The sequence below is a fragment of the Cinclus cinclus genome, chromosome 7, assembly GCF_963662255.1.
Source record: "Cinclus cinclus chromosome 7, bCinCin1.1, whole genome shotgun sequence".
Lineage (NCBI taxonomy): Eukaryota > Metazoa > Chordata > Aves > Passeriformes > Cinclidae > Cinclus > Cinclus cinclus.
The window spans coordinates 34,305,961-34,329,288 of NC_085052.1; the positions used below are offsets into that span (position 1 = coordinate 34,305,961).

Here is a 23,328-nt window from a genome sequence, read left to right on the forward strand (position 1 = left end):
TGCAGTGACCTGGCTGCTTCTGAGACACCGTGGTACCTAAGAACTGATATTTCCCAGCCTCAGGTTTCATTCTCCTGTTAGAACACTAAGAATGTGTGTTGGGTTGGATGCTTTTCTGTGGCATGGTGGTTTACAGCACCTAGGGAATTTGTTCTGATGAGTTTATTAGGTTAAGGTAAGTTTTTCTTTGAACAAGGTGGTCACGAAGCACTTTATTTCTTTGTGTCACTCCTAAAATTTGAACACACCATAACTTTTTTTTTTCCCCCCCTCTGTTGTCTTAGCTGTAAAGGACCCTACAGCTGTAGAAAGAGCAAATTTATTGAACATGGCTAAACTGAGTATCAAAGGACTCATTGAATCAGCCTTGAGTTTTGGGCGCACTCTGGATTCTGACTACCCACCTTTGCAGCAGTTCTTTGTTGTCATGGAGCACTGCCTGAAGCATGGCCTGAAAGGTGTGGAAATAAGTCTAGCTGCATATTTCTCATCCCAAATATGCCATTTTTCTGGAAGTAGATTAAAAAAAATGTGTAATGTTACATAAAGAATTGGGAAAAAAAAGAAGGAAATGGTCACATGAACACCTTTTATAATGAATAGTGTAATTATTAATTCTTCACCACATATATTTCCACATTTACCAACTTGTCCATTTGTACAGCATTTGTTGTAAGGGGTCCGGGGTTTACCAACTCTAGTGTATATTTTTAGCTACACATCCTTTTTATATTAATTTTTTACTAGCATATCAATTTTATATTCACAGCAAAGTAATTTGGAATTTGGCTTTGGATACTGGTGAATTGACCAGTGTCTCAGTTAAGAGTTTCCTGGAATTCTGAAGTCAGCAATTAACCCTTTCACTCCCCAGATATTGTGAAGGAAGCCACTGCAGTAATTTAAATTAATTCAGTTACTTGGTTTTTCTTTTCATAGTAAGAAAATCCTTTCTAAGTTACAATAAAACCATCTGGGGTCCTCTGGAGCTTGTGGAGAAATTATATCCAGAAGCTGAGGAAATAGCAGCAAGTGTCAGAGATTTGCCTGGCCTTAAGTAAGTAATGTTGGTAAAATGCAGCAGGAAAATAAAGGACCTGCCTGAGAATCTGCAGGTGTCTCATGATTTCATTTGGCATTAATCAAGCCTTTGAAGAGCTAGCACATGATGTTGGGGGAGAGCACAAGTGAATGGGAGATGGAAAACAACGATGCAAAAAGGAGCTGGTTGTGTATCAGCCACTCTGCAGTCTGGAACTGCAGCAGATATTAATGAGTGTGGTCAGCAAAGGCTGTATCAAACCAAAAGGTTACATTCTGAAGAGGAAAGAATTAGGCAGCTTTTGAGAGTCTTGCCTGCTCAGTCCTACTCAGATGTGAATTTGTTCTCTTCCCGTTTCACTGCACTGTGCTTTTGTATTTAGCTTTATAATTGGCTGCACACTAAATTCCAAAAGGGCTTGGTTACACTGATAGATGCATGGCAGCATAAGGGTTCTAATTTATAGCTTTAGACCTTATCTAAAGCACAGGCTTGTAAATTATTATTTACTCTTGTGGCAGGCCAGAGGAAGTAGTAACCCTTGCCAAGTGTGATACTCCCTTACTATTCCAACACAGCTTGTGAAGGATTTTTCTTTTTCCTTTATGTGCTTACCATTTCTAAGTATGCAAGCACTAGAAGAGGAAGTTATAAAGGTCCAGGTGTAATTTGCTGGATATTAGTGTTTGCCAGTTACATATGTCTTCATCTTTTTTTTGCATTCCCTTCCTAAGATAGCACTGAATTTGTACACAGTTAAAGGTAGAATTGAGTAAGTGTTGGCTAGAGCCAGAGGGTAGGATTGGGAAGGGAAGCTGCCATGGTGGCCTGTGATGGGCATTTGGTTCATTTTCTTGCAATTCTCCTCAACTCTTAATAAACAAATTGCAGAAAGGAGTCTAAACTGTTGCAAAATATTTTACTTCAGCAGAAAACAGGACTTCCATGATTATCAGGCTCTTGTGTATTCTATACTCCTGTTTTCCCAGAGTCTGCTCCCAAGCTCAGCTGAGTAGTTAGAAATCTTTCTGTTATCCCAAAGCTTGAGGTCAAAGCCTCAACATTATGACTTTCCAGATGGTGACACTCAACTAATAGTTTAAAATACCCCTTCAGAAACACCAGTTTCTCCACCAGTAGACTGATAAGGCGTTAAAGACCATGATTTAATTAATTTGGGACTCTTTGTCTCCATGCCCTTTGTTTCAGGACCCCTCTGGGCCGTGCCCGGGCCTGGTTGCGGTTAGCGCTGATGCAGAAGAAAATGGCCGATTATCTTCGCTGCTTAATCATTCAGAGGGACCTCCTCAGGTAAAACTGTTCATTAGATTTTGTTTGCAAGTTATTTTTTTAGAGGTTTAGTCTCAAAAAAAAAAAAATCTGCCTTCCCCCACTGTGCAGAATAAGCACTGGAGAGGAGGTTACTTCATCCCTACCCTTCTTCATCCCTGTGGCTTCTGCTGAGCTGCCATTGAAAGGATGGCTCTTGCTTTGGACTTTGCTTCCACAGTTCTAACACTGGAATTGCTCTCTTCTAGTATAACTTCTCCTGTCTGATAGAGTAATTAAAGCACAAATGGAGAAAGTTACTTCTTAATTTCAGTTTTATAAGCCATACATATTTTTAGGACTGACTTTGTGCCTAGATAACACTGGTATGTCAGGATGTTGTCGGTGTTCAGCAGCCGTGGACTTTTCCAGTGAAAAGACAGTTTTTTACATAGAATCTAAAATTTTATTTAAAAAGTGCAAGGAGAAGAAAGTGATGATATTCTCTTGTTTAGTGAAGTAATGATATTTTTAAAACCTTTTTAGCATTTCAACTCTTTATGTTTCTCTTCTATCCATTTAATCTCTTCCTTGGGTCCTTGAATTTCAAGGATTTATTCACTAAATTCCAGGCATTTTTTCACAAAAGGTAATTCTTTTGCCATTTTTCTTCTGCACTGCTTGCAGTGCTTCTTAACAACTTAAGAGTTGTCCAACTTGGTGCGGCCAAACATCCAATTGTTGCAGTGTCCTCTTCCAAACTGGCTAACAGCAGGTGTAGGGAAGAGCCTTTTCTGGTTTTTTGTTTGTTTGTTTGTTTTTCAAAGTAAATCTTGTCACCCTCCCCACAGTGTACCAGCCATCTGGAGCCTAAGGCAGTATGCTTGTTTTTAATAGCCTCTGAGACAAAACATGCACATTGAATTTTTAAATATTTAAGAGGTGAAAGCATGGGCAGTCTCTTTAAGTATGAGCAGTTCAACTTTAAGGATGTTGTGGTATGGCTACAGTAAGAGAAATTTAAGATGTGTATGCCACTTACGATTAATTTATCGCATGTATATATAATGAATATCCCAGTAAGATGTAATTTTCTCCTTGAACACAGTGAATTTTATGAGTATCATGCCCTGATGATGGAGGAAGAAGGAGCAGTTATTGTTGGGCTGTTAGTTGGGCTAAATGTGATCGATGCCAACCTGTGTGTGAAGGGAGAAGACCTGGATTCACAAGTAAGTCCATCCAGGTAAAGGAATGTACATGCAATCCCTGAGAGTTTTCTGTCCTTTTGTTTGTGAATTTTGTTACTTTGGAGTTGTGAGTTGTTAGGAAATCCTACTGGAGACTGTTTAGCTCCTGGATCTGTGGGGCTGTTGCCTTAACCTCATTATCAGCAGGGTCAGACTTTGAAATGGAGATAGTGGTCAGAGTGCAAGGGTGAAGTTTTGTGCTTTGTCCTCAGCTGGGAGCAGCTGCAGCAAGGCAGAGTTCTTTCCATCTGACTTGTGCAACCCATCTTTTTGCTCTGTGGGACAAAATCAGTTTACTCTGCTGGGTTCATTTATTGTTCTGGAACATTGCAGGAATGATACAGGGACCTGAAACAAGCACTCTCTTAAAAGAGGGTGACTACTTTGTTTCTGCAAAGCAAGACTTGGAATTCTTCCTGCTTTGAATGGGCTTTGACTTTTAACCCTGATCTTTTCCAAGAAAATATTAACAGATTCTGTTCAAAGGCAGATGCACAGGTATTTGTAAATAGATGGAGACTGTGTTCAGCCCTGATTGGTTCTTTTCAGCTTCTTTGTGGAAAAAAATCATGTTAGCTTAAGTGGTTATTACTATATTCATATATTTGATGAAAAAACAGTTCCTCTGGGAAAGAGAAGTTTCAGCTAATTGGGTGTGGGATTTTGAATCACGTGGTTAACTTGTCCTCAGTTGTTTGTGCTAGTTACTGTGTAGTGTTAGTTTCAGGCACTGATCTTGTGTACAAGCAGATATCATACTAATAGGCCTGTAATCCCAGAAAATTTATCAGCTTGCTCTTAGTGTTGAGAATTAAGTAGGTGTATTATAGACTACAGAATCTGTTGCTAGCTACACCTCTGTTCTCACTGGATGACCTTGCTACATGAGAGAGAAAACTCAGTTTGAGAATCTAATGGGGGCTGTGCAGATGAGATTCTGATTGCACTGTGTCCAAATTTGACACAATTTGTAAAATGTCCAGAATAATACTGTTTGTGAAGAGTAGTGTAAAGAAGGCGCCTTCTCAGAAAAGCCAGAAGCAGCAGGTTTTATTGAGCAGAAAGGCAAACTTCTGAACCTTGATGGAAGTCACAGTCAGGAGCATAGTTTTGGTATGTTAAAAAAATGCTACTCAGTGGTGAAATGTGTTTATGCAGCTGTAGTGAATTGAAATAAAGTAACTTTTATAGATAGAATATTTTACCTTATTTAATGGAGATGGTATTTTGCTTGAATAGGAAAAATGTGTTTTTCAAAAGTTGTTGGAGAAGAGACTTTTTAGAAGAGACATGGAAGGAACAAACAGGGTCCCGTCAGAGAGCATTGCATAAACCAAGTAAATATTAAACTTTGTAAAATCTTGTTTAAACTGTTATAGTTCAGGTTTTTCAGTTTATGGCTGAAACTGGATGAATCTTAAAAATGCTGCAACTGAGGTTTTATCAATTGCATAAATACAAGGCTGTAAATATCAACAGCACTTATTTGTATGATACAAAACTGTACCTTTGCTTTCCCCTAGGTGGGGGTGATTGATTTCTCTGTGTATTTGAAGAGTGATGATGACATTGGGGGTAAAGAAAGGTATGTATCTCCTCACAAAATGCCTCCTGTTTTGCATGTTAATAAAACAATTTCTTGGCTGGGTCCTGTTCTTTTTGAAATAAGTTAGGTTCCCTAAAGATGAAATTTTCTGATCCTGAGAAAAGTAACCCAGTGGGTTGTTCTGTGTTATTAGTTAGCTGGAAGAATATTTGCAGTCTGAAGCAGCATCACCTCCTGCCTCCAAGTAGTGGAGGCTTGCCAGGTGGCAGTGAAAAAGGAGCCTGCAGACCTTTAAGCCCTCAGCTTGGGATTTAGTCAGAGTTTCAAAGAACCAGAGTTACAGCAGAGTAAATAAACATCTTTATCCTTCTCAGGCTGTGTATGTTATGTTTCATGTAGTGAAAATGTTTGCAGTTAAAGCATCGGAGTTTTTTGTGTCTCACTGGTGTAACAACTCGTGTTGTTGCCTTCATGAGTGTGAGATGAAGTTGCTTCCTTTCTTTTTAAAAACACAATTAAGATGGACATTTGCATGTGGTAAATATGTCTACTTTCAGTCCATAGTTTAGTATGTAATTTCGTTAATTTTATTTTGCGCTTGCTTTAGAAATGTACAGATTGCTGCCATATTGGACCAAAAGAATTATGTTGAGGAACTAAACAGGCAACTGAAGTAAGTATTATTTTGAAGTATGGGTGTCAGGCCAGGCTTAGAGGTAAATGCCTTTTGTACCACAGCTTTGTGAAAGAACTTCAGAGAAAAAGCTACAAATTCTCCTTCTTTAGACTGAAGATTTAGTGAAGTAGGAAAAGACACTCTCCTGGAGAGCTCAGAGTCAGTTTTCATGCTTTTGGACGGTCAAAACCTTTATTCTTCAAAGAAACACAAAACCAACAGGCCAGAGCTATGAAGGTCCTCATGGTTCATAACTTCACAGGAATGAAAAGCTTGGGCTGGATTCTAACTGTGTTCTATTTAACAGTCTGCCAAAAATGGTTTTGAGTGTTCTGGTGAATCCATATGTTTTTATTTCTTTGCCTTTCAGAATATTGTAGTGTGTGGCTTTAATGACTAGGACTGAAACTGAATAAGCTCACTGCTTGCTAGAAGCTTATATGTGGTAGGTGGAGGTTCCCATTTAAGCAATTCTTAGGAAAGCAGCATTTTCCTCTTACATTGCTGGATGGAACAAACCTAGTCCACCACTGTGTTTGTTACTGTGCAAATAGAAGAACAGTGATTTAAATTGTCTGAGGAGTATTGTACAAAATTAAACAGTCTGAGGAACTAAAAAGGTAAAAAGAACCACGACAAACCAAAACGAAACAACTAAGCCAGAGAGAACTTCTGTAGAATCTGTAGCACAGCTGATCTAGATGCTTTTTGAAATGTAATAATCTTTTAAAATTTTTAATGCTGGTAAACTGCATCATTGGTTACTTTAAGGCTCCTGTTGGAGTAAGGGTATTGCTTTGAGTAAGGATTCTGCTTTGAAATGGTGTCACTGAGCAGAAACCTTCAACAGCACAGAAAAGCTGAGCACGTCAAATAGCAAAATGGAAGTAAAGGAGGAGAAAGGAGCTATCACAATTGAGAGCAGTGGTGTTTGTGCAGTGTCATTACCCAGGTGAGCCTCTGTGTGTTCTTGTGCACTGGATTATGCATAGAATTTCCTGCAAGATCAGGGATTCAGCCACTCTCCTCTTTTATTTCAGTTCAGCTGTTTATGTTTAGACATCCTAAAAGGCATTAATCTCTCTGCCCTGCTGTTCCTAATGAACTGGCAACTTCTGAGGACACCACAGAGAAATAAGTGAAAAAGCAAATGGTGTTACATAATAGGTTTTTTGTTTCCCTGTGTGTGAAGTGCAGCCTGAAAAAAAGGTGCTTCCTGCAGAAATAGGCAATCAGGTTATGGAAAAGGCCTGGATGTAGTTTGATACTATACAAAGCAACAGAGTACCAAAAGGCAATAAAACTCTGGTGAGACTCCTAAATGAAGTCAAGAAGCATCAAGAAAGAGATAGCTTAAGGACAAATCTCAAAAAAATGCAGAGAAACAAATGATTTTATGAAAGAAATATGTTTTGGAGGAAGAGGATCTGGAGAATGGCTTTGTTCTGTAGGGGGGACCTCATTTATGTTTTGGATGCAATATGGTTGTGAGGATAAAGGAAAGGGAGAGTGCATGGGAAGTTTTAGCCAACCAGGAGTTTAAGCGACACGGGTGACATTGGGAACTGGAAAGAGGCATAGAAATGTTCAACGAAGGAGAGTCATTTTCTTATATTTAGGAAAACCTCCAATAATGGGAACAGACCTCACAGCTCTTTAACCATTAATCACTGTACCTTGCATTAAAGCTTTTGAGTTTGGTTGAATGAGTTTTGATGTAATCTGGAATACCATTGTTTCTTTTTCCCTTTCAGTAGCACAGTTAGCAGTCTACATGCCAGAGTTGACTCACTGGAGAAATCAAATACTAAACTGATTGAAGAGGTACTTTTTTGGTTTAGTAATGTGTAGCATATTATAATCTCTGAAGGACTGTTTTTCTAAATATACTTACATTACTTTAAGCTATGGAAGTTCTGTATAATATATTCAGGTACCTTTATTTTGGCCTCAAGAAGAGGGGCAGTGGCTGCAGGGATTTGAAGTCAGCTTGCCAGGTAGCCTCTAGCATCAGTACACGCTATCTGTAGAACACTGCAATTTCCAATTTTGGACAAAATGAGAAGAGAATCCTTTCTTAATGCCAGCTGTCAGTCTGATTTGTGCAGATGACTAGTCTAGAATGGATGACACCAATTGCTACAAAGAGACAGAAAGTAGTTCACTGAACTGTTTCTGTTCCAGTTCTCAGATTTAGCCAAAGGATTGTTTCTTGCTTGTTTACTGGATGCTTATATACAGCTTTTAGGCTTGTCTGGTTCTGGGTTTGTGCTTATAGCCTATATTTCTGGTTATTTTTGGTGCTTGACTAGTTTCCAATATTTTTAGCTTTATAAGAGTGCACCTTTTTTAGTTAATGAAGTGGAAAATTGAAAACTCTGAATTGAGCTGCTGAAGGGACAGCTAACTCACTCTGGGGAAGATGTATTAAGACAGAGTGAAAACATTTTTCTGAGTGTTAATTCTCAGGGTATTCTGGTTCCTTTATAAGCCTTCAGCCCAACTGTCCACCTATTTTGATCCTTTGGCTTATAATTGTGACATCAATCTATATACTGTAGACCCCAGTTATGAAGTGTCATCTTTTGTAAATATTTTTGTTTTTCATATGGGGGAGGCTTTCTTATATAAGCTGCTCCATATGATACATTAAGAGGCCCAAAAAAGAAAATGAAAACTGGATGAACTTGAAGCCAAGTGGAAAGAAAAGATTGAGGACAACGAAAGAGAATTGCGAGTCTTTAAGTTATAATGTGTCTTTAAGTCACAATGGAGCAATGAAAAGAAAGCACTTTCTTAACCAGACATGAAACAGTGAAGTATCCTGAACATGCTGCTGCTGTGTAATGAAAGTGACTCATTATTAAAACCAGGAGCTTCATGCTTTCTTTGAAAACAACTAATCCTCTGTTCAGCAGACAGGGAGAACAGAGAAGAGAATGTTTTGGTCTTGCATTAATCAGAATATTTTTTCCTTTATTTCTATTTACAAAAGTGGTCACAGTGCTTTTCTCTTGCTTCTTTTCAGTTAGCAATAGCAAAAAACAATATAATTAAACTTCAGGAAGAAAACCATCAATTGAGGAGTGAAAATACTCTGATTTTAATGAAAACACAGCATCATATAGAGGTATGTTAGTTTTTCCACTTTTAATGTTGTGACATAATGTGGTTAATTTTGGTTCAAAAGTTTGTAAACCTCAGCTTCAAGTAAGCTTAGCTTGTCCAAATATGAAACAACTTTTATGAGGGGAAGGGCTTATTACATCTGTGGAGCTTTCTAAATGCCATAAGTAAATTAAAATTCCAGGACACTAGATTGTTTTACAACCATATGCACACATAGAGTATTGAAGTGACACCAAAGGAGGGCAGTACTGCAGTACAGATGTTCATTTTGCTGGTTTCACTCAGTTCTTATTAACTAATGAGCAGAGACAGCTCTTGCCGTGTTTGTCCTGTGCTTGGAGGATGTGTTTGTAGGCTTTTCTTCATATTCCCTGTGAGTGTTAAATCCATGCCATTAAACTTAGAATGGAGAAAGACAGAACCTCTGTGTTTGTAGGCAACTAAAGTGGATGTGGAGGCAGAGCTGCAGACGTACAAGCACTCGAGGCAGGGCTTGGATGAGATGTACAACGAGGCTCGCAGGCAGCTCCGGGAGGAGGCACAGCTGCGGCAGGTGAGTGTTCCCTGCACTGCTCCTCTGCTGAACATTCACTCTGCCAGGACATTTTTTTTTTTAAACCCAGCAGCACTGTTTCTATAGCAATATTGCTGAATAACCCTAAGAAAACAACCATGTTTTTCTTTGATAAATTCTCAGATAAGCTTTTAGCTATACTCTCGATGCTGAATCTTTCCTGTGAAAATGCAAATACTTCCGTTCTATTTTTGTAATTAATACTTTGGCAACTCTGTTCAACATAATTTCTGGTAATGTGAGTTGTCTTCTCCTAAAGGTGAAATTTCCCATTGGTCAGTTAGTATATTAACGTAATATTTATGGATAATTTGCAAAGGTAAAGAGGGGCACAGTTTCTCAAGTGGTAAAATAGGTGGTGCTGCAGCTATGTTAGAGTTTCAAACCAGAAAAAAAATTCCATAACTATTTAAATCCTTTGTGTTGCATTGTGCTTGTACTTTATAGGATATGGAGAATGAGCTAGTGGTTCAAGTTAGCATGAAACATGAGATAGAACTTGCCATGAAGCTGCTGGAGAAGGATATCCATGAGAAGCAGGACACCCTCATTGGCCTGCGGCAGCAGCTTGATGAAGTAAAAGCAATTAATGTGGAAATGTACCAAAAGCTGCAGGTAAAGGAACAATCTGTTAAACTGCTGAAAGGATCACAGAAAGACAAATGCATTCTTGCCATTCTGGTCAGCTGAATGCTGTTGTTCCGTGGAGTTTTGGTTTCCTTGTTCTTCTTAGGTCAGCTTGACATTTTGGAACATTACCTGTGTAAACATGGTTTCATACATACAAGTTCTTAAGGCAGTCACTTGTCGGGTTTAAGGAAGAAAAGAGCACAAGGATAAGATCATGGCCTAATAACAATCCCAGGTTGAATAAAGTAATAGTGTTCTGTAACAAGGACATTTTTTTTGGCCTGCGTTGTAGAATACAAAACAGAAGAATATAAGCACATAGTGAGGAGTTGAAGAGAAGCCCTGACTTTCCAAAGTATGGAAAGGAAGACAAGAATAAGTTAAATGGAAGAAATTTATTACAGTTTTGGGTTTATTTTTAAATCTGTTAACAAATTAAGAAAATCTCTTAACAATGAAATGCCTTTTTTGGGAGAATATGGATCTCAGGGACCCCAAATGCAGCTAACAAATAAGCAAATACCAGCAAATTATTTATGCAAAGCATGAATGTGATTTAGAGAATAAATTGTGAAAACCAGCACATGAAACCAGTAAAGCCTGTGTCAGAATGAGGGGAAATGAATTAGGATGCTGAGAGAGAGAGAATTGAAGTGATGGACAAAGGATTGTACTTTCCCATCTGCAAATGTGAGGAAACTGGACCAGGGGATGAGCAATGCAAATAGAGGTGGAAAGAAGAATAAGAGAATGTTCTCCAGTGTCGGGATCTGGTGGGGGGGGATTTGTAGGAGAACTTTGGTGATTTTCTGGACTAAGCTCTTTGCTCTTCACTGGTAAGGCTCTAATGGGTTGCTTGGTCAGTGAATTTAAGTTGACTTCTAAAAGTGATTAACTAAGGAAGGAAACCAAAGGGGAACATTTATATTTATTAAATACTGAATAGCATCTACACTTGCAAAGTATAAAACTACAGATTTTCTTGGCATAAGATTTTACATATGATCCTTAAGGGTTTTCAGAAGGCAATCCTTAAAGAGAATCAAAACTTGAAGCCATTTTTACCATTTGCCCCTTTAGACACTGAAGAAAAAGCCCCCACCAGGTAATGGTGCAATTATACCAATTTCAGTTTGAACCTCTTTTGTAACACAGGTTTCTGAAGATGCTATGAAAGAAAAAAATGAAATAATTAGTCGATTAGAGGATAAGACCAATCAAATTAATGCAACTATGAAACAACTAGAACAAAGGTACAGCCCCATCTTTGTTTCTCTTCATTCACAACTCCACCCCCTTACATCTTGCTGCATTCCTGCAGTTGCCATTGAAATGTAATTTCCAACTAGAACATTTAAACCAAGCCTTCCTGAAGCATCTAATTAATGCTTTACTGTTGGACTATTTTTTTCTGTTTGACAAATGCACTCACTTTAAATACCAATTTAATCTTTCAGTTTTCTTCCTCTACCATTTTTCTTCTGGTCCTAGGATTTTATGCTGATATGAAAAGTTGTTCTTTCAGTTGTTTCAAAGCTCTGATTCCTTATTGCCTACTTCTTTTTTCCCCCACCTGAATGAAATGCAATAGAAACTGAAGCATTAATCTTGCTTATACTTAAGCATATGCTTAATATAAACATTAATGCCATCAAGGATCACTGATTATTTGCTGAAGTTGTTATAATTGTTGTCCATTGCTTTGGAAGTGCCATGATTTTCAATGACTTAATGAGTTTTCACTGCTGAAAGGTTGAAAAGTGAAAGACTAAAATTCCAGAATATAAATTTACATGATGGTTACACTGCATGTACTGCATAATATGAAGATGTGATTCACATGTTTTAATCTGATGGCCTTATATGCAACATTGATCTTTCTAATTGTAAAAGATAACATATCCATAAGCCCTGTCATGTTGGTGTTTGACATGTCTTTTTTTTCATTTAAATCTGATTATGAAAAACATGTTTATGTATTAAAAAAATTAGCGACATGAATATTCTTTTATTGACATCCTTTTTCCTCTTTTTTCTTTTTCTTTTTATCCTTTTATCCCAATTTTTGTTTTTTACTGTTTTGCTGCCTTCATCTGTCTTTGATTTTTGTCCACTGCATTCATGAAGTGACAAAGATCTGTTAACTCAAACTAGGACTATTGCAATGTCATTCGTCAAATGTGCCAGCAATGAGGCTCAGCACCAGTATAAACTTGTCAAGGATATATCATTCTGAAAGCTCCTCCAGATCTCTTATGTTGAAATAATTGCTGATATAATAGGACTTCAGAGTTGTCCAATTAAAACTTGAAAGTGGTATTAGAAATCCTGCACTGTAACTGATCGTAGCTGGGTTCTGGTTTTCTGTTCTGAAAGAACATCATCTCCGATCTCACTTTACCACTCCTAAAAAAAAAAAAAATAAAAATAAATTACTGCACTATTATTAAGCAGATATAAGCTAGTTTTCTAATGCTATTGAATCACTTCTTTGTCAAATTTTATTTTAAGAGGTTAGATGTCTTTACTTTGACTGTACATTTTTATGACACTTGTTTCTAATTAGTGATTTTTCCAGTTCCTTGGTACTAAGAGATTTAAAAAGTAGCTCCACTGGCTAATACTTCCTTCTCCCCTGCTGACTCCTTTCACTTTTAGGCTGTATTTATCCCAAAAGCACGCTCTCTGTTGGGCTTTGTGGTTGTAACTAGCACTGTTTTCTTGAACAGAGTGGCAGGAGTTTGAGGGAGGGGGCTGAGCTCTCTCAGAAGGATGGATGTAGGAAAAGGGGGTGGTGCCAACATCCCTGTTCTGTGTGTGCAGGGAAGGAATGGCAGCCTTTGGACAGCCAAAGCACAGTTCCATCTCCCCGATGGAAGAGGACACTCTCATGGAGCAAAAACGTGTTTGGAGTCTGGTTGGTGAGGGAGCCCAGTTAGAGACAGAGTGCTCCAGTAAATTCTGTAGCTGTGCCTCCTGCCTAGCACAGCTGCCCTGGGAGGGGGAGCACTGAGTAGGATTTACAACTGGGGCCCAGATTCTGAACCTGCCTAACCTGTTTGTCAGCTGAGGATCTTGCCTGGCTGTGTCTGCACCGAGATCAACACCTGTGGTTGTGCCCAAACCCTTTTCCTTTCCTCCACCCATCATTAGGCAGCCTTTACAGCTCCTATTTCTGCTATGAGCTGCTGCTTGCCTGCACTGCAGAAAGAAGAGTTTTGGCTGCTGACTGCCCTTAATACACTCCCTGATGTTTGCTCTGAAGTTTGTAGTGGAAGTTGACTGGGAAAATGATCTTGGAGTTTTGCAGCAGAAAGGGGTGTGCTTGAAAAAGTGGGGACAAGGTGCAACAATACAGAAGAGGTTTTTAATGCACGGTTATGTAGTAGCTTATTCCTTGGTTTGCAGGCAGAAAGAGCCCATAACATGAACTGGCCACTGAAAAATAACTTATCTTCCATCTTCAAAGAAAACCCAAGCCAGAAACACTGAATAGAACAGCAGGAAGACCATGGCAGAAATAGGAGCCTTATCCACCTCACTGTCATCTATGCAAACAAGTATCTGCCACAGTATCACCTGAATGCCAAATCCAGCTGCAAACTGCAGCCAGCTCAGCATCTGCCTGGATTTCAGCAATGCAGCCAGCCCTGCTGCTGGGCTGGGGATGATGCTGCAGCTTTTGGGTGGAAAGCTCCCTTTCTGCCTTGCTCGTGGAAACAACTCTGCAGTTGATTTTGTGATTTAGGGAGGGGTTTAATATACTTTCGGTGTTGATGTCTTGTGTGGCTTCAGTCAACTTCTGCACAGGGGAGTGACTTGGTTTTTCCCAATATTCTCCGTCCCATGGCTTAGCCCTGTGTGCACTCCCATTGCAAATGTGTCTGGGTGCATTCTTCAAGCCCCTGGGATAGTTGTGTGAGATAGTGCACCCTTGATAAGGTAGTTTGATTCTAGCCTTGTTCACTTGTTTGCCAGCAGCTTTTGGAAACTCCCTCTGGTGCAACTTCATCAGCAGAAGCACAAATGCAGACATATTGCTGACACATCTTCTTTTTAGCTGACACTGGGGCCTGGGAGCAGCTCTGTGCTCAGTGAGCTGCTGGGAAGTGAGAAATCAACCATCTCGATGATCTCTCCCACCACTTACCTGAGAGACCTTTGAGACAGTTTTGCAGAGCACAGTGCATCAGGTGGGGACATTGACTGGGGGTTTACAGGCTCTTTTGTTCTGCAGACAGGTGTAACCATGACATAGCACAAATGTCCTTTTAGTGAATTTCCTTTCATTACAACACATCCACCAGAGAGGAGCTGCAGTGAGCTAATGCATTCCAAGAGCAGTGTCAGCTGAACAAACCTGTAACTCAGAAAGAAAAGTTTAAATCAAATAACAATCCCTCATTTCTCAGTGAATCATTTTGATTTGTCTATAGTATGGAGCTATTTTAACCAGTGTAAGAATGCATTATTTTTAATACAGACTATTTAAATTAATTATGATGTAGTTGAGGTAATTCTATAAATATAGTGGCACTTGTCAGGATGTATTTGTTGTATTAAGCTTGTCAAGGTTTTTGCTGTCTGATTGCAGTGCTCTGTATGCAATCTTATGCCTCAGTTGTTTTGAGCTGCTTTTGCATAACACATGCTCTGCCCTAACGGGTGATTAGTGCAAGCCAAGTACTTTAACACAAACTACTTGGGGGAAGAAGAAGCTTCAGAAATAAGACATGAACGTTTGCTAAAGGAACAAGAAAAACATCAAATTAAATGCTTCAATTCTAAAATATGTATCATGCTTTGGCACCTGTTATTCATGAGCATAAAATAAAACAATTATTACTTACAGTGATTATTCTCTTACTGTATGCAAACCCAGGAGCTAAGTTCTCTAGGCATTGTATGGATTTCTCGTTTGAGTTTGTGAGTTTTCCCCAAACTTTGTTTTTATTTAGAAATGTTTCTATTTCCCCATTTTTCTTTTATTTGTCTTCTTCACCCTCTACACCCTAGTTCTAGCTTCAGTTTTACCCAAAGTTGATTTGAATTACACCAGATTGCAGCAAGCAGAGAAGGCTCAAATGGAGGCTGAGGCTGTGGATGAGAAACTTAAACAGGAATATGTGAATAAATCTGAAAGCCTGCAGAACGAATTCTCCCAGAAGGAGAAACAGCTGTGAGTATTTAATTCCTGTTTGGAAAAATGCATGGCAGTAAACATTCTACGTTGCAATATGTCTTCTGTCCTCATACAGGCTGCTTGTTGTTGAATGGCTTTGAACAGGATGTAAATACTAAAGATCTTTGTGTCAGGTACTGGCAAGGCAGAAGAAAATATGTCATTCCAAGGAAGCCAAGCTGGCTTTGGGTGCCTCTAAAATGACATACAGCTTGAAAGGAAGGGGAAGAGCAGCATTATTTCTTGGCTAAAAGGGCCAGCTTAATTCAGGAGGAAATTATCCTAAGCGGGGAAAATATGTAGTAGAGCAGTGGTAAAACACACTTTTAACAAAGCCCACGAGTCTGGAATAGTGTAGACTTAAACAGAAATGGCACAACAGTAGTTTGATTGATCCATCTTAAGGATGAGGTGGAAGTGGTTGAACTGCACAGGAAATAAAATGTGAAAATCCAGTGGAGTCATAGAAGTTAAAAGCTAATGTACAAGCCAACCCTCTAGTCTTTCTCCTGTTCCATCCTTCAGTACTAATGTAAATCAGTACAGAATGTTAGAAGCTCCCTGTAAGAACAGGTGTTCTCCCTCTTTGGGAAGATAAAACATCACTTCTTTAAGTGAATCTGTGGCACAAAGACTGGGGCTTAAAAATCAGTGATTTCCAATCCAGCTGTTAGCCCTCCCCTGCTTCTCTCAAAATTCTGAATGTCAATCCACTCATTCAACTGTCATGACAAATGTTCACTTTACTACCACAGTCACCTCTGCAGATTTGGGCAAAAGAACAGTTCAGACCCCAGCCTTAGAATTCTGCAATTCTGAAACCTCCAGGTCATGTTCACTTCTTTTCCAGCCAGATGCTGAGGTAGTGTCCCAAAATGTAAGTCTTTCCTTTAAAAGTGGGTTTGGTTTTAAAATAGGAAACTTAATGTGGATGTAGGTTTCCCATCGAAAGACCTTGCATGAGTACTCTCAGATTTTTTTTTCCCCTCGTTCCCTGTGTTGGCACAGTTTAGATCTAGAAGGTTGAACAGTGTGCTTCCAGCACATTGGTTTCTCCATAACATTCTAAACTCCAACTCTTCCATGAAACCAATAGTAGAATTTCAGCTAGAATGGGTCTTCTGTCATCCCGTTTAACTGAAGTTCAGCTAAGCCAATAGAATCTATATCCCTCTTTATGCTGAACCTCAGCTGTGGAGAAAGCTCAATAAAAATAGTGATTTAAAGTCCTTCCTCCTTTGTTTTCAGTTCTATTCAAAATGCCATAAACCTTAGTCTAAAATAGAAGATTCACATCTAAGGGTATAAAATTAAATAGCTTTTATGGTGTCAGAGATACCTGCAGTGAGTGTCTGCATCACCAATGACATTGTGGCTGGTTGGTTTGGTTTATTTTAGAAACAAGCTGGATAAAGTTAAGGGGCTTTGCCTTATGCATGTTTTAAAAATACTTGAGAATTTTGTGGTTAGTCTTCTCTTACTCATTTGTTTCAAAGGTGAGCTCTTCAAAATTATGCCATATTCCTGGTCCTTTAAATAAACTTACTTTGCATAGCATTTTCTAAGTGACAGTGCTTTATTTATGACACTAATACCTAAAATTATCATGATATTGACACATTACTTCTGGTTTAGAAAACATGTAAATTAATAGTTTATTATGGTAACAGTCTATTGGACCCATAAATAAACTCAGTTTTGTTTTTAAAAGTGATACTGTTGTGCACAGTGATTTTTGTTTTGTTTTGTTTTCCCCATTCTAGGCTTCAGCTGGAAACAGATCTGAAGATAGAAAAAGAGTGGCGGCAAACCCTAGAGGATGATCTTCTAAAGGAAAAGGAAACTGTATCTCATCTGAGAACAGAGACCCAACAAATAGTTAACCTTAAGAAAGTAAATTCTGCAGCAAATTTTGACCAGTAGTTTAGAAATTGACTGCAAAGTTAGTTATGGACTTAGACACGGTATTTTAAATAATTTCTGCAAATAGATAAGAAAGATTACATGTATGTATTCTCACAAATAGAATGAGGAAAAAATGAGCTTTTTACTCCCCATTTAGTCCTCAGATGAGAACTCGGTACTCTGGATTAGGAAGAATGAAATCCTTGTTTTCCCTTCTCAGTTGTGTTGAAGGCTCTGTCTTCTCCCTTTAGGCTGGACCCATGGCTCTCTGGTGCTCTTGGGCTCTCCAGTCCATCAGAATTTATTTTCTCCTTGGAGTGGGCTACAGAAGCAGAAATCTTCCTTTATCTCTTGGGGTCCGGGAGAGTTTAATCCTGAGCAGTTGCTGTCCAGGTTGGATTTGGAGGGAGTGTGAGGAATCACTCACGCACTTGGCTTTCTCAGCAAAATCAGCTTCAGTAGGAGCAGCTTTCTAGGCAGTAGGGCAAGCACAATTTGAGAATAATCTCATTTAGTTTTATTTTGTTGTGTTTGAAGGAGTTCCTTAAAGTTCAGGAGAAGAACAAGCAACTGAAAACCATTTGTGAGGACCAAGAAGCTGCTCTCCAAGAACTGGCATCCAAGCTGAGCGAGTAATTTCATTATTCATGATGACTTATACATATTATTTTTGTCATATACACTTGAATTAAGAAAATCAGTGGGACAATGGTAATGCATATTAGACAGTATATGACAATATTATTATTTTGATAACTAACCAGTTATCAGAAGTCAATGTGTCTAGTTAGGTCAGGCCTGTTAATTTTTATTTTTGACTGGTGGGGTGGCTGTGAGCTCCTGGGTAATGACAGTGCTGTGAACAGAAAATCCTGGTTTGAAGGGCTTTAGGCTTTGTTCTGCAGTGAGAACAGTTGCCTGGTTTGCCAGTTGTGGCATTCCCAGAGGAACCTCAAGGAGAAGGTAACAGCTCTGGCTCCAGCAGGGCAGTGCTGCTCCTCTTGAGCCCCAGCCAGACACCAAGCCCCACACAGCTGCTCAGTCACTTCCCCACCACTGGGATCAGGGAGAGAAGAGAGCTGGAAAGGTGGAAGCTGGAACACTCATTAAGGGTTGAGATAAAGACAGTTTTAAAGGGAAAAGAAAAGCCACACATGCAAGCAAAGCAAAACAAGGAATTAATTCAAGGCTGCCCATGGTGGGGCAGCTGTTCAACCACCCCCAGGAGAGCAGGGCCCCATCACGTGGAATGGTGCCTTGGGAAGGCAAAACTCCATCAGCCAAGCCTTGGAGCGCCCCCCACCCTTCCTCCTTCTTTCCCACACCTCAGATACTGAGTATGATGATCAGCCACATGGCCTGGAATACCTCTTTGATCCCTTTGGTCCCCTGTCCTGGCTGTGTCCCCTCACTTCCCATCACCCCCAGTCTCCTCCCCAGCAGGGAGCAGGAAAGGCCTTGGCTCTGTGTGAACCCTGCTCAGCAATAACAGCAACATCTCTGTGTTATCAACCTGTGTTCTGCACAATTCCAAACCACAGCCCCTGGGAAGGAGAGGAGCTGCACCCAGCACAGCTGCCCACTGCAGAGGATGGAAGGGGTCACCTGGCCAATAGCACCCTGCTTATCATGTGGTGCTGAAGCTTCATTTAGTGATCTCTGTCTTCTCAGTAGTTCTGCTGTGATTTATGTGACCTTTGATGCCCTGTAGAATATCTTTGTGCATGTCTCCTGTGACTCAGTTCTCAGTGGGTTGGCATTGGAGGCTGCTTCCTCTGAAGTGACATATTGTGGTCTTGTACTCTTGGTCACAGGACTTGGCTTAAAAATTTTAAAGTACCTAAGACAGCTTTTTAAGTTGTTAGAGCATAACTGACTATGTAGAAGTTTGAAGTAGCATTATCTTATTCTTTAGATCAAAGCTGAAAATAGAAGATATAAAAGAAGCGAACAAGGCACTGCAGGTCAGTAGCATTTTGAGAAAATAATTTTTTTAACTGTTCTTTCATAAGCATGAGAGGACTTCTCTCCAACAGCAACTACTCCAGAGAGACTCACTGTGATTTCCTCCAGTGGGAGAGAACCACAGAGTCCCTGTAACCCCTGAAAATATGTATTTGCTTTTGATTTTCCTTCTTTGATGCACAGCTTGTTTGATGCATTTTGACCTTTTTCTTGCAAAAGTACATACCCTTCTATAATTTACAAAGGGTATCTGGGACAGAATGTGAAGCCAACTGAGCTTAAATTGCATAGTACTTCTCAGTGATCAATAATATTTGATCATCCTAGGAATTAAGTAAACTTGTAGCACCAAAGGTGATAAAATAAGATGTGTAATGTCAGCAGGTTTGGGACTTTCTTAAAAACACCAGGGAGCATCTGAGAGCAGAGATTTTGTCTGCACATGTTTGATCATCTGGTGTGTCACCAGGCATACTACTGCAGTCCAGGTGAAAGTGTCTGAAACAGCTGAGCAGACTTCTGGGTTTATTAAGTGGTTTGAACAGAAGGAAATTGGCAATTCCTGGCACCGTCCTGTTTTGTTTTGTTTTGTTTTGTTTTTCCTGGCTTCCCTGTATCTTGAGGACTGTTCCCATGTGATCAGCAGGGACATAAGCTTCACTCTGAGGTTCGGATGCCTTTCTGCTCTTGCAGCTGAGCCACTGTCCAGCTTTACCCCCTCGAGCCTGTTCTCTCTGCACCTGTGCTCTGTCTTGACCCCTAAGGTTTTGCAGTGTTTTGGAGCAGTCCTGTGCTGCTTTAGAGTGTCTTTGTGACACTACATGGGTCCCAGGGCACTGAGCATTCAGGCAGTGAATGTTCTGCTCTTGATTTGTCTTGTCCTCTGGAGCCCAAATTTTAACTTCATCACATACATATAATTATGATATTTTTTTCTCCAGGGCCAGGTTTGGTTGAAGGACAAAGAGGCCACTCATTGCAAGCTATGTGAAAAGGAATTTTCACTTTCCAAAAGGAAGGTAAAACTTTAACAAGATTTCTCCCAACTTGTTTACAAATGTAATGCAATTATTATTACATGTATGATGTAGTTATTAATTATTTTTAAGGTGTGGCATGAAATGTCAGTGATCAGGTGAATGCAGAGTTATTTTTGAGATATTTTTCCCAGTTCTTTGATACATAAAATGCAGCTGGGCCCTAATTTCTAAAGAAACAGTGTCATGGTGAAGTTCCACAAAGCAACTCAGTTAAAAATTATTTAACTTCTTTGTGGAATTGTTATCTCAAACTCTTATCAGCTCTGGCACTGTTAGAATTTGACACGGTAGAAATCTTTTAACGGCATTTTTTATCTACTAGAGTAAGAAAATATGAGTTTATTGCAATTGTAAGTAAAATGTGACATTAATTTCTGTGCTTTATTAATGTGTTCAGGAAGTTTTCTTTACCTTTTTATGTTAAATCTCAGTTAGCTACCTGACAGAAGCATCCACTATTTTGGGTATCATTGTTTATGCTCCTTTTTCCTATAGCAGAATACATTCTTAATCCAGGCTTTGAATAAAATCTTCAAATCTTCATATATATATGCGCACACACATATATTTATAAATATCTAGAAGGACTATGTATCTGTCTGTGGTGCAATCCTTGACAAACACCATTTGTGTAGGATTGCATGATGGTTTGGGGTGTAGATGAAATCTCTTTTGCAAACTGACTCCATGCTCAGACTCAAGAAGTGAAAGGAATTGTTTTGGATTGCTCTGTGTGTATTGTTTGTTGGTATCAAATCACCAGGTACATTTCCATTGTAAATTTAAATTTTTGATCTTCTGCCCATGATTTAGCATCACTGTAGGAACTGTGGGGAGATCTTCTGCAATGCCTGTTCTGACAATGAGCTGCCTCTGCCCTCTTCACCAAAGCCTGTCCGGGTCTGTGACTCCTGCCATGCAATACTAATACAGAGGTGCTCTTCTAACGTGCCATAAGATATTTATTAATTCTGGTGTTTAGATCATCCTGTACAAACCACACCACCAACTAAAGAATGTACAACAGTTAATTCCAGGTTAATTTCAGGTAAGCAGTGTAGAGTTGCAGTTTCAAGGCTCTGTGGACAAGTTACTTCTCTGCTTCCTTTTGAAACAAATGGAGATGATGGTACCCAAATGTAGAAAATGCACATGGAAAAAGAAAAAAAAAAAAAAACAGATGGGCATGTTGGTCTACTAAATGGCTCAGCAGCTTTTTTGGGAGGCAGCAGGGCAGTTTATACAGGAGACTCAGTGTTAATGTGTGTTGGATGAGTATTTTAGTTGTTAAATGATCTGGAGGAAGGCCAAAATCTTACAGGATCACGTGCCACAAGTCCAAACCAATTCTGCCAGAGTGTGCCTGTGAGAGGCTGCTGTGAAGAAAACCATGCAGTAGCTGGTTTTAAATTGTACTGGAAAGAAGTATGGCAATTAATGCAGTGGTGTGAGAAGTTATTGCCAAATACCGTGTATTCCTTTACTTCCTCTTCATGGGCAGGGTTTGATACATCCCAGAATATTGCACTGGCAGCTGTTCTGTGCAGTCCCAGGTGTAAGGGGAGCTTTGGTCAGCCAGGGAACAAACAGTGCCTCGGGGCACTTACTGAAGGAAGGCGTGTTTTGCTGAATGATATTTTCACATGAACTATTAATTTGATATATGTGTTTCCATTAGAAGAGAGCTGTTGACTGCAGACCTCTGGTCTGACATTGTCTGTAACCTTGAACAAGTCTCTGCATTATTTTCATGCAAGTCATGCTTGTACATGTAGTCACTGCGTAGCTCTAGAAAGACTGGGATTACATACTGGGGATCACATCCTTTCTGTGTTCGACAGGGAGGCTCTTCCTTATTTTGTCACCATCTTTCTCCAACTTTCAGAGTTGGTTGGTTCCTAAATTTCATTTTTTTTGCAGAGCACTTTTGAGCCCTTCTTAGTCTAACCAGTCTTGTCACTGATGGTAACTTTTGCTGGGATGTAACATCCTTGTTCTTTCCGTAGGCAAATAGAAATAATAGCCTTTGATAAATTGTTCTCACTTCGACCTCAGTGCACTGCTTGCACCTTGTGTAGCTTGGCTTTGTCTCTGAGGGTCAGGATTTTGTCCATATCCTAAAAGCTAGCATAGCTGTTCTTTTTCACACGTCAGTGTAATTGCTTCTGTAGCATTTGTAAAGGAAGATGTTTGAAAAATCACCTGATGTAACTTTTTGTAAAATAACACACACATACTTGTAAATCTGTAAATATCTTTTGGGGAAAATAATAAACTTAAGTTATCTGAGAATAATGTCACTTAATTTAAATTTGTAACTCAAGAGTATTTTATTCTGAGTTGCTTAGAAAACTTTTGCCTGTGTTGGGAAGTGGGGTACTCTGCTAAATACTCAATCAGGTACTGCTCATGTGCTTCCTGAGAGTGGTTCCTGGTGGGCTTTACGTGGGGCAGGCATGGAGGCAGCAGGGTTTGATGCAGGAGAGAGATGGTAGGATAAAGCTAATCTGCACTGCTTTAATAAATAATTTGTCAGAAGGGATGCAGCTAAACAGAAATAATTTAAAACAGGCAATCTTTTAAAATAAGAAAGTAGTGCATTTCCATAATGTGCAATAAATTGTTACTTGACTGCCATCTTTTCCTCCCCTCTGTGCTGTCCTATTTGCATAGGAAAAGTATGTAATTATGCAGATTGCTATTACTGACTGCAGGTAAGACTTCTGCCTCAAACAAAATGATTGCTGGATGTTCCACATGATTTCATTTCCCTTTGCATCACACTACAGACCTGGCCAGCTTTTAAGGATTTTGGACAGCACTGTGCCTGATGCTGTCTCTGTCTGTGAAACCTTGCTCTCGCTGCTAAATCCTCCTCACAGAGGACAGCGAGCTGTGGGGTACCCACGAGAACCTGGAACCGTTCAGACAGGATCAGAGTAGCATTTTATTCCTTGTGGGAGCTGAAGCGACTCCTGCCTTCCTGCTCCGGGGGCACAGCAGCCCCCCCAGCGCCAATCCGACGTTCCTGCTGCTCCTCCCCGCGCAGGGCTCCGGGCTGAGCCCTGCCCCGCCCGGGAGCCAAGGCACCGCCCGGCCCTTCCCGCAGCGCTCAGCGGC

At 39.7% G+C, this 23,328-nt stretch overlaps 1 protein-coding gene across 1 annotated transcript; it reads left to right on the forward strand.

Moving 5' to 3' along the window:
• The first annotated feature begins 313 nt into the window (after positions 1 to 313).
• Positions 314 to 22,476, forward strand: RUFY2 (RUN and FYVE domain containing 2). The gene is made up of 17 exons (XM_062496069.1): positions 314 to 458; positions 940 to 1,057; positions 2,252 to 2,353; positions 3,420 to 3,543; positions 5,085 to 5,146; positions 5,715 to 5,780; positions 7,538 to 7,607; positions 8,812 to 8,913; positions 9,349 to 9,465; positions 9,934 to 10,101; positions 11,272 to 11,369; positions 15,176 to 15,295; positions 17,062 to 17,191; positions 17,741 to 17,835; positions 19,119 to 19,167; positions 20,110 to 20,187; positions 21,022 to 22,476. The coding sequence occupies exons 1-17, from the start codon at positions 329 to 331 to the stop codon at positions 21,163 to 21,165; spliced, it is 1,773 nt and encodes a 590-aa protein (XP_062352053.1). The 5' UTR covers positions 314 to 328; the 3' UTR covers positions 21,166 to 22,476.
• Positions 22,477 to 23,328: the final 852 nt, after the last annotated feature.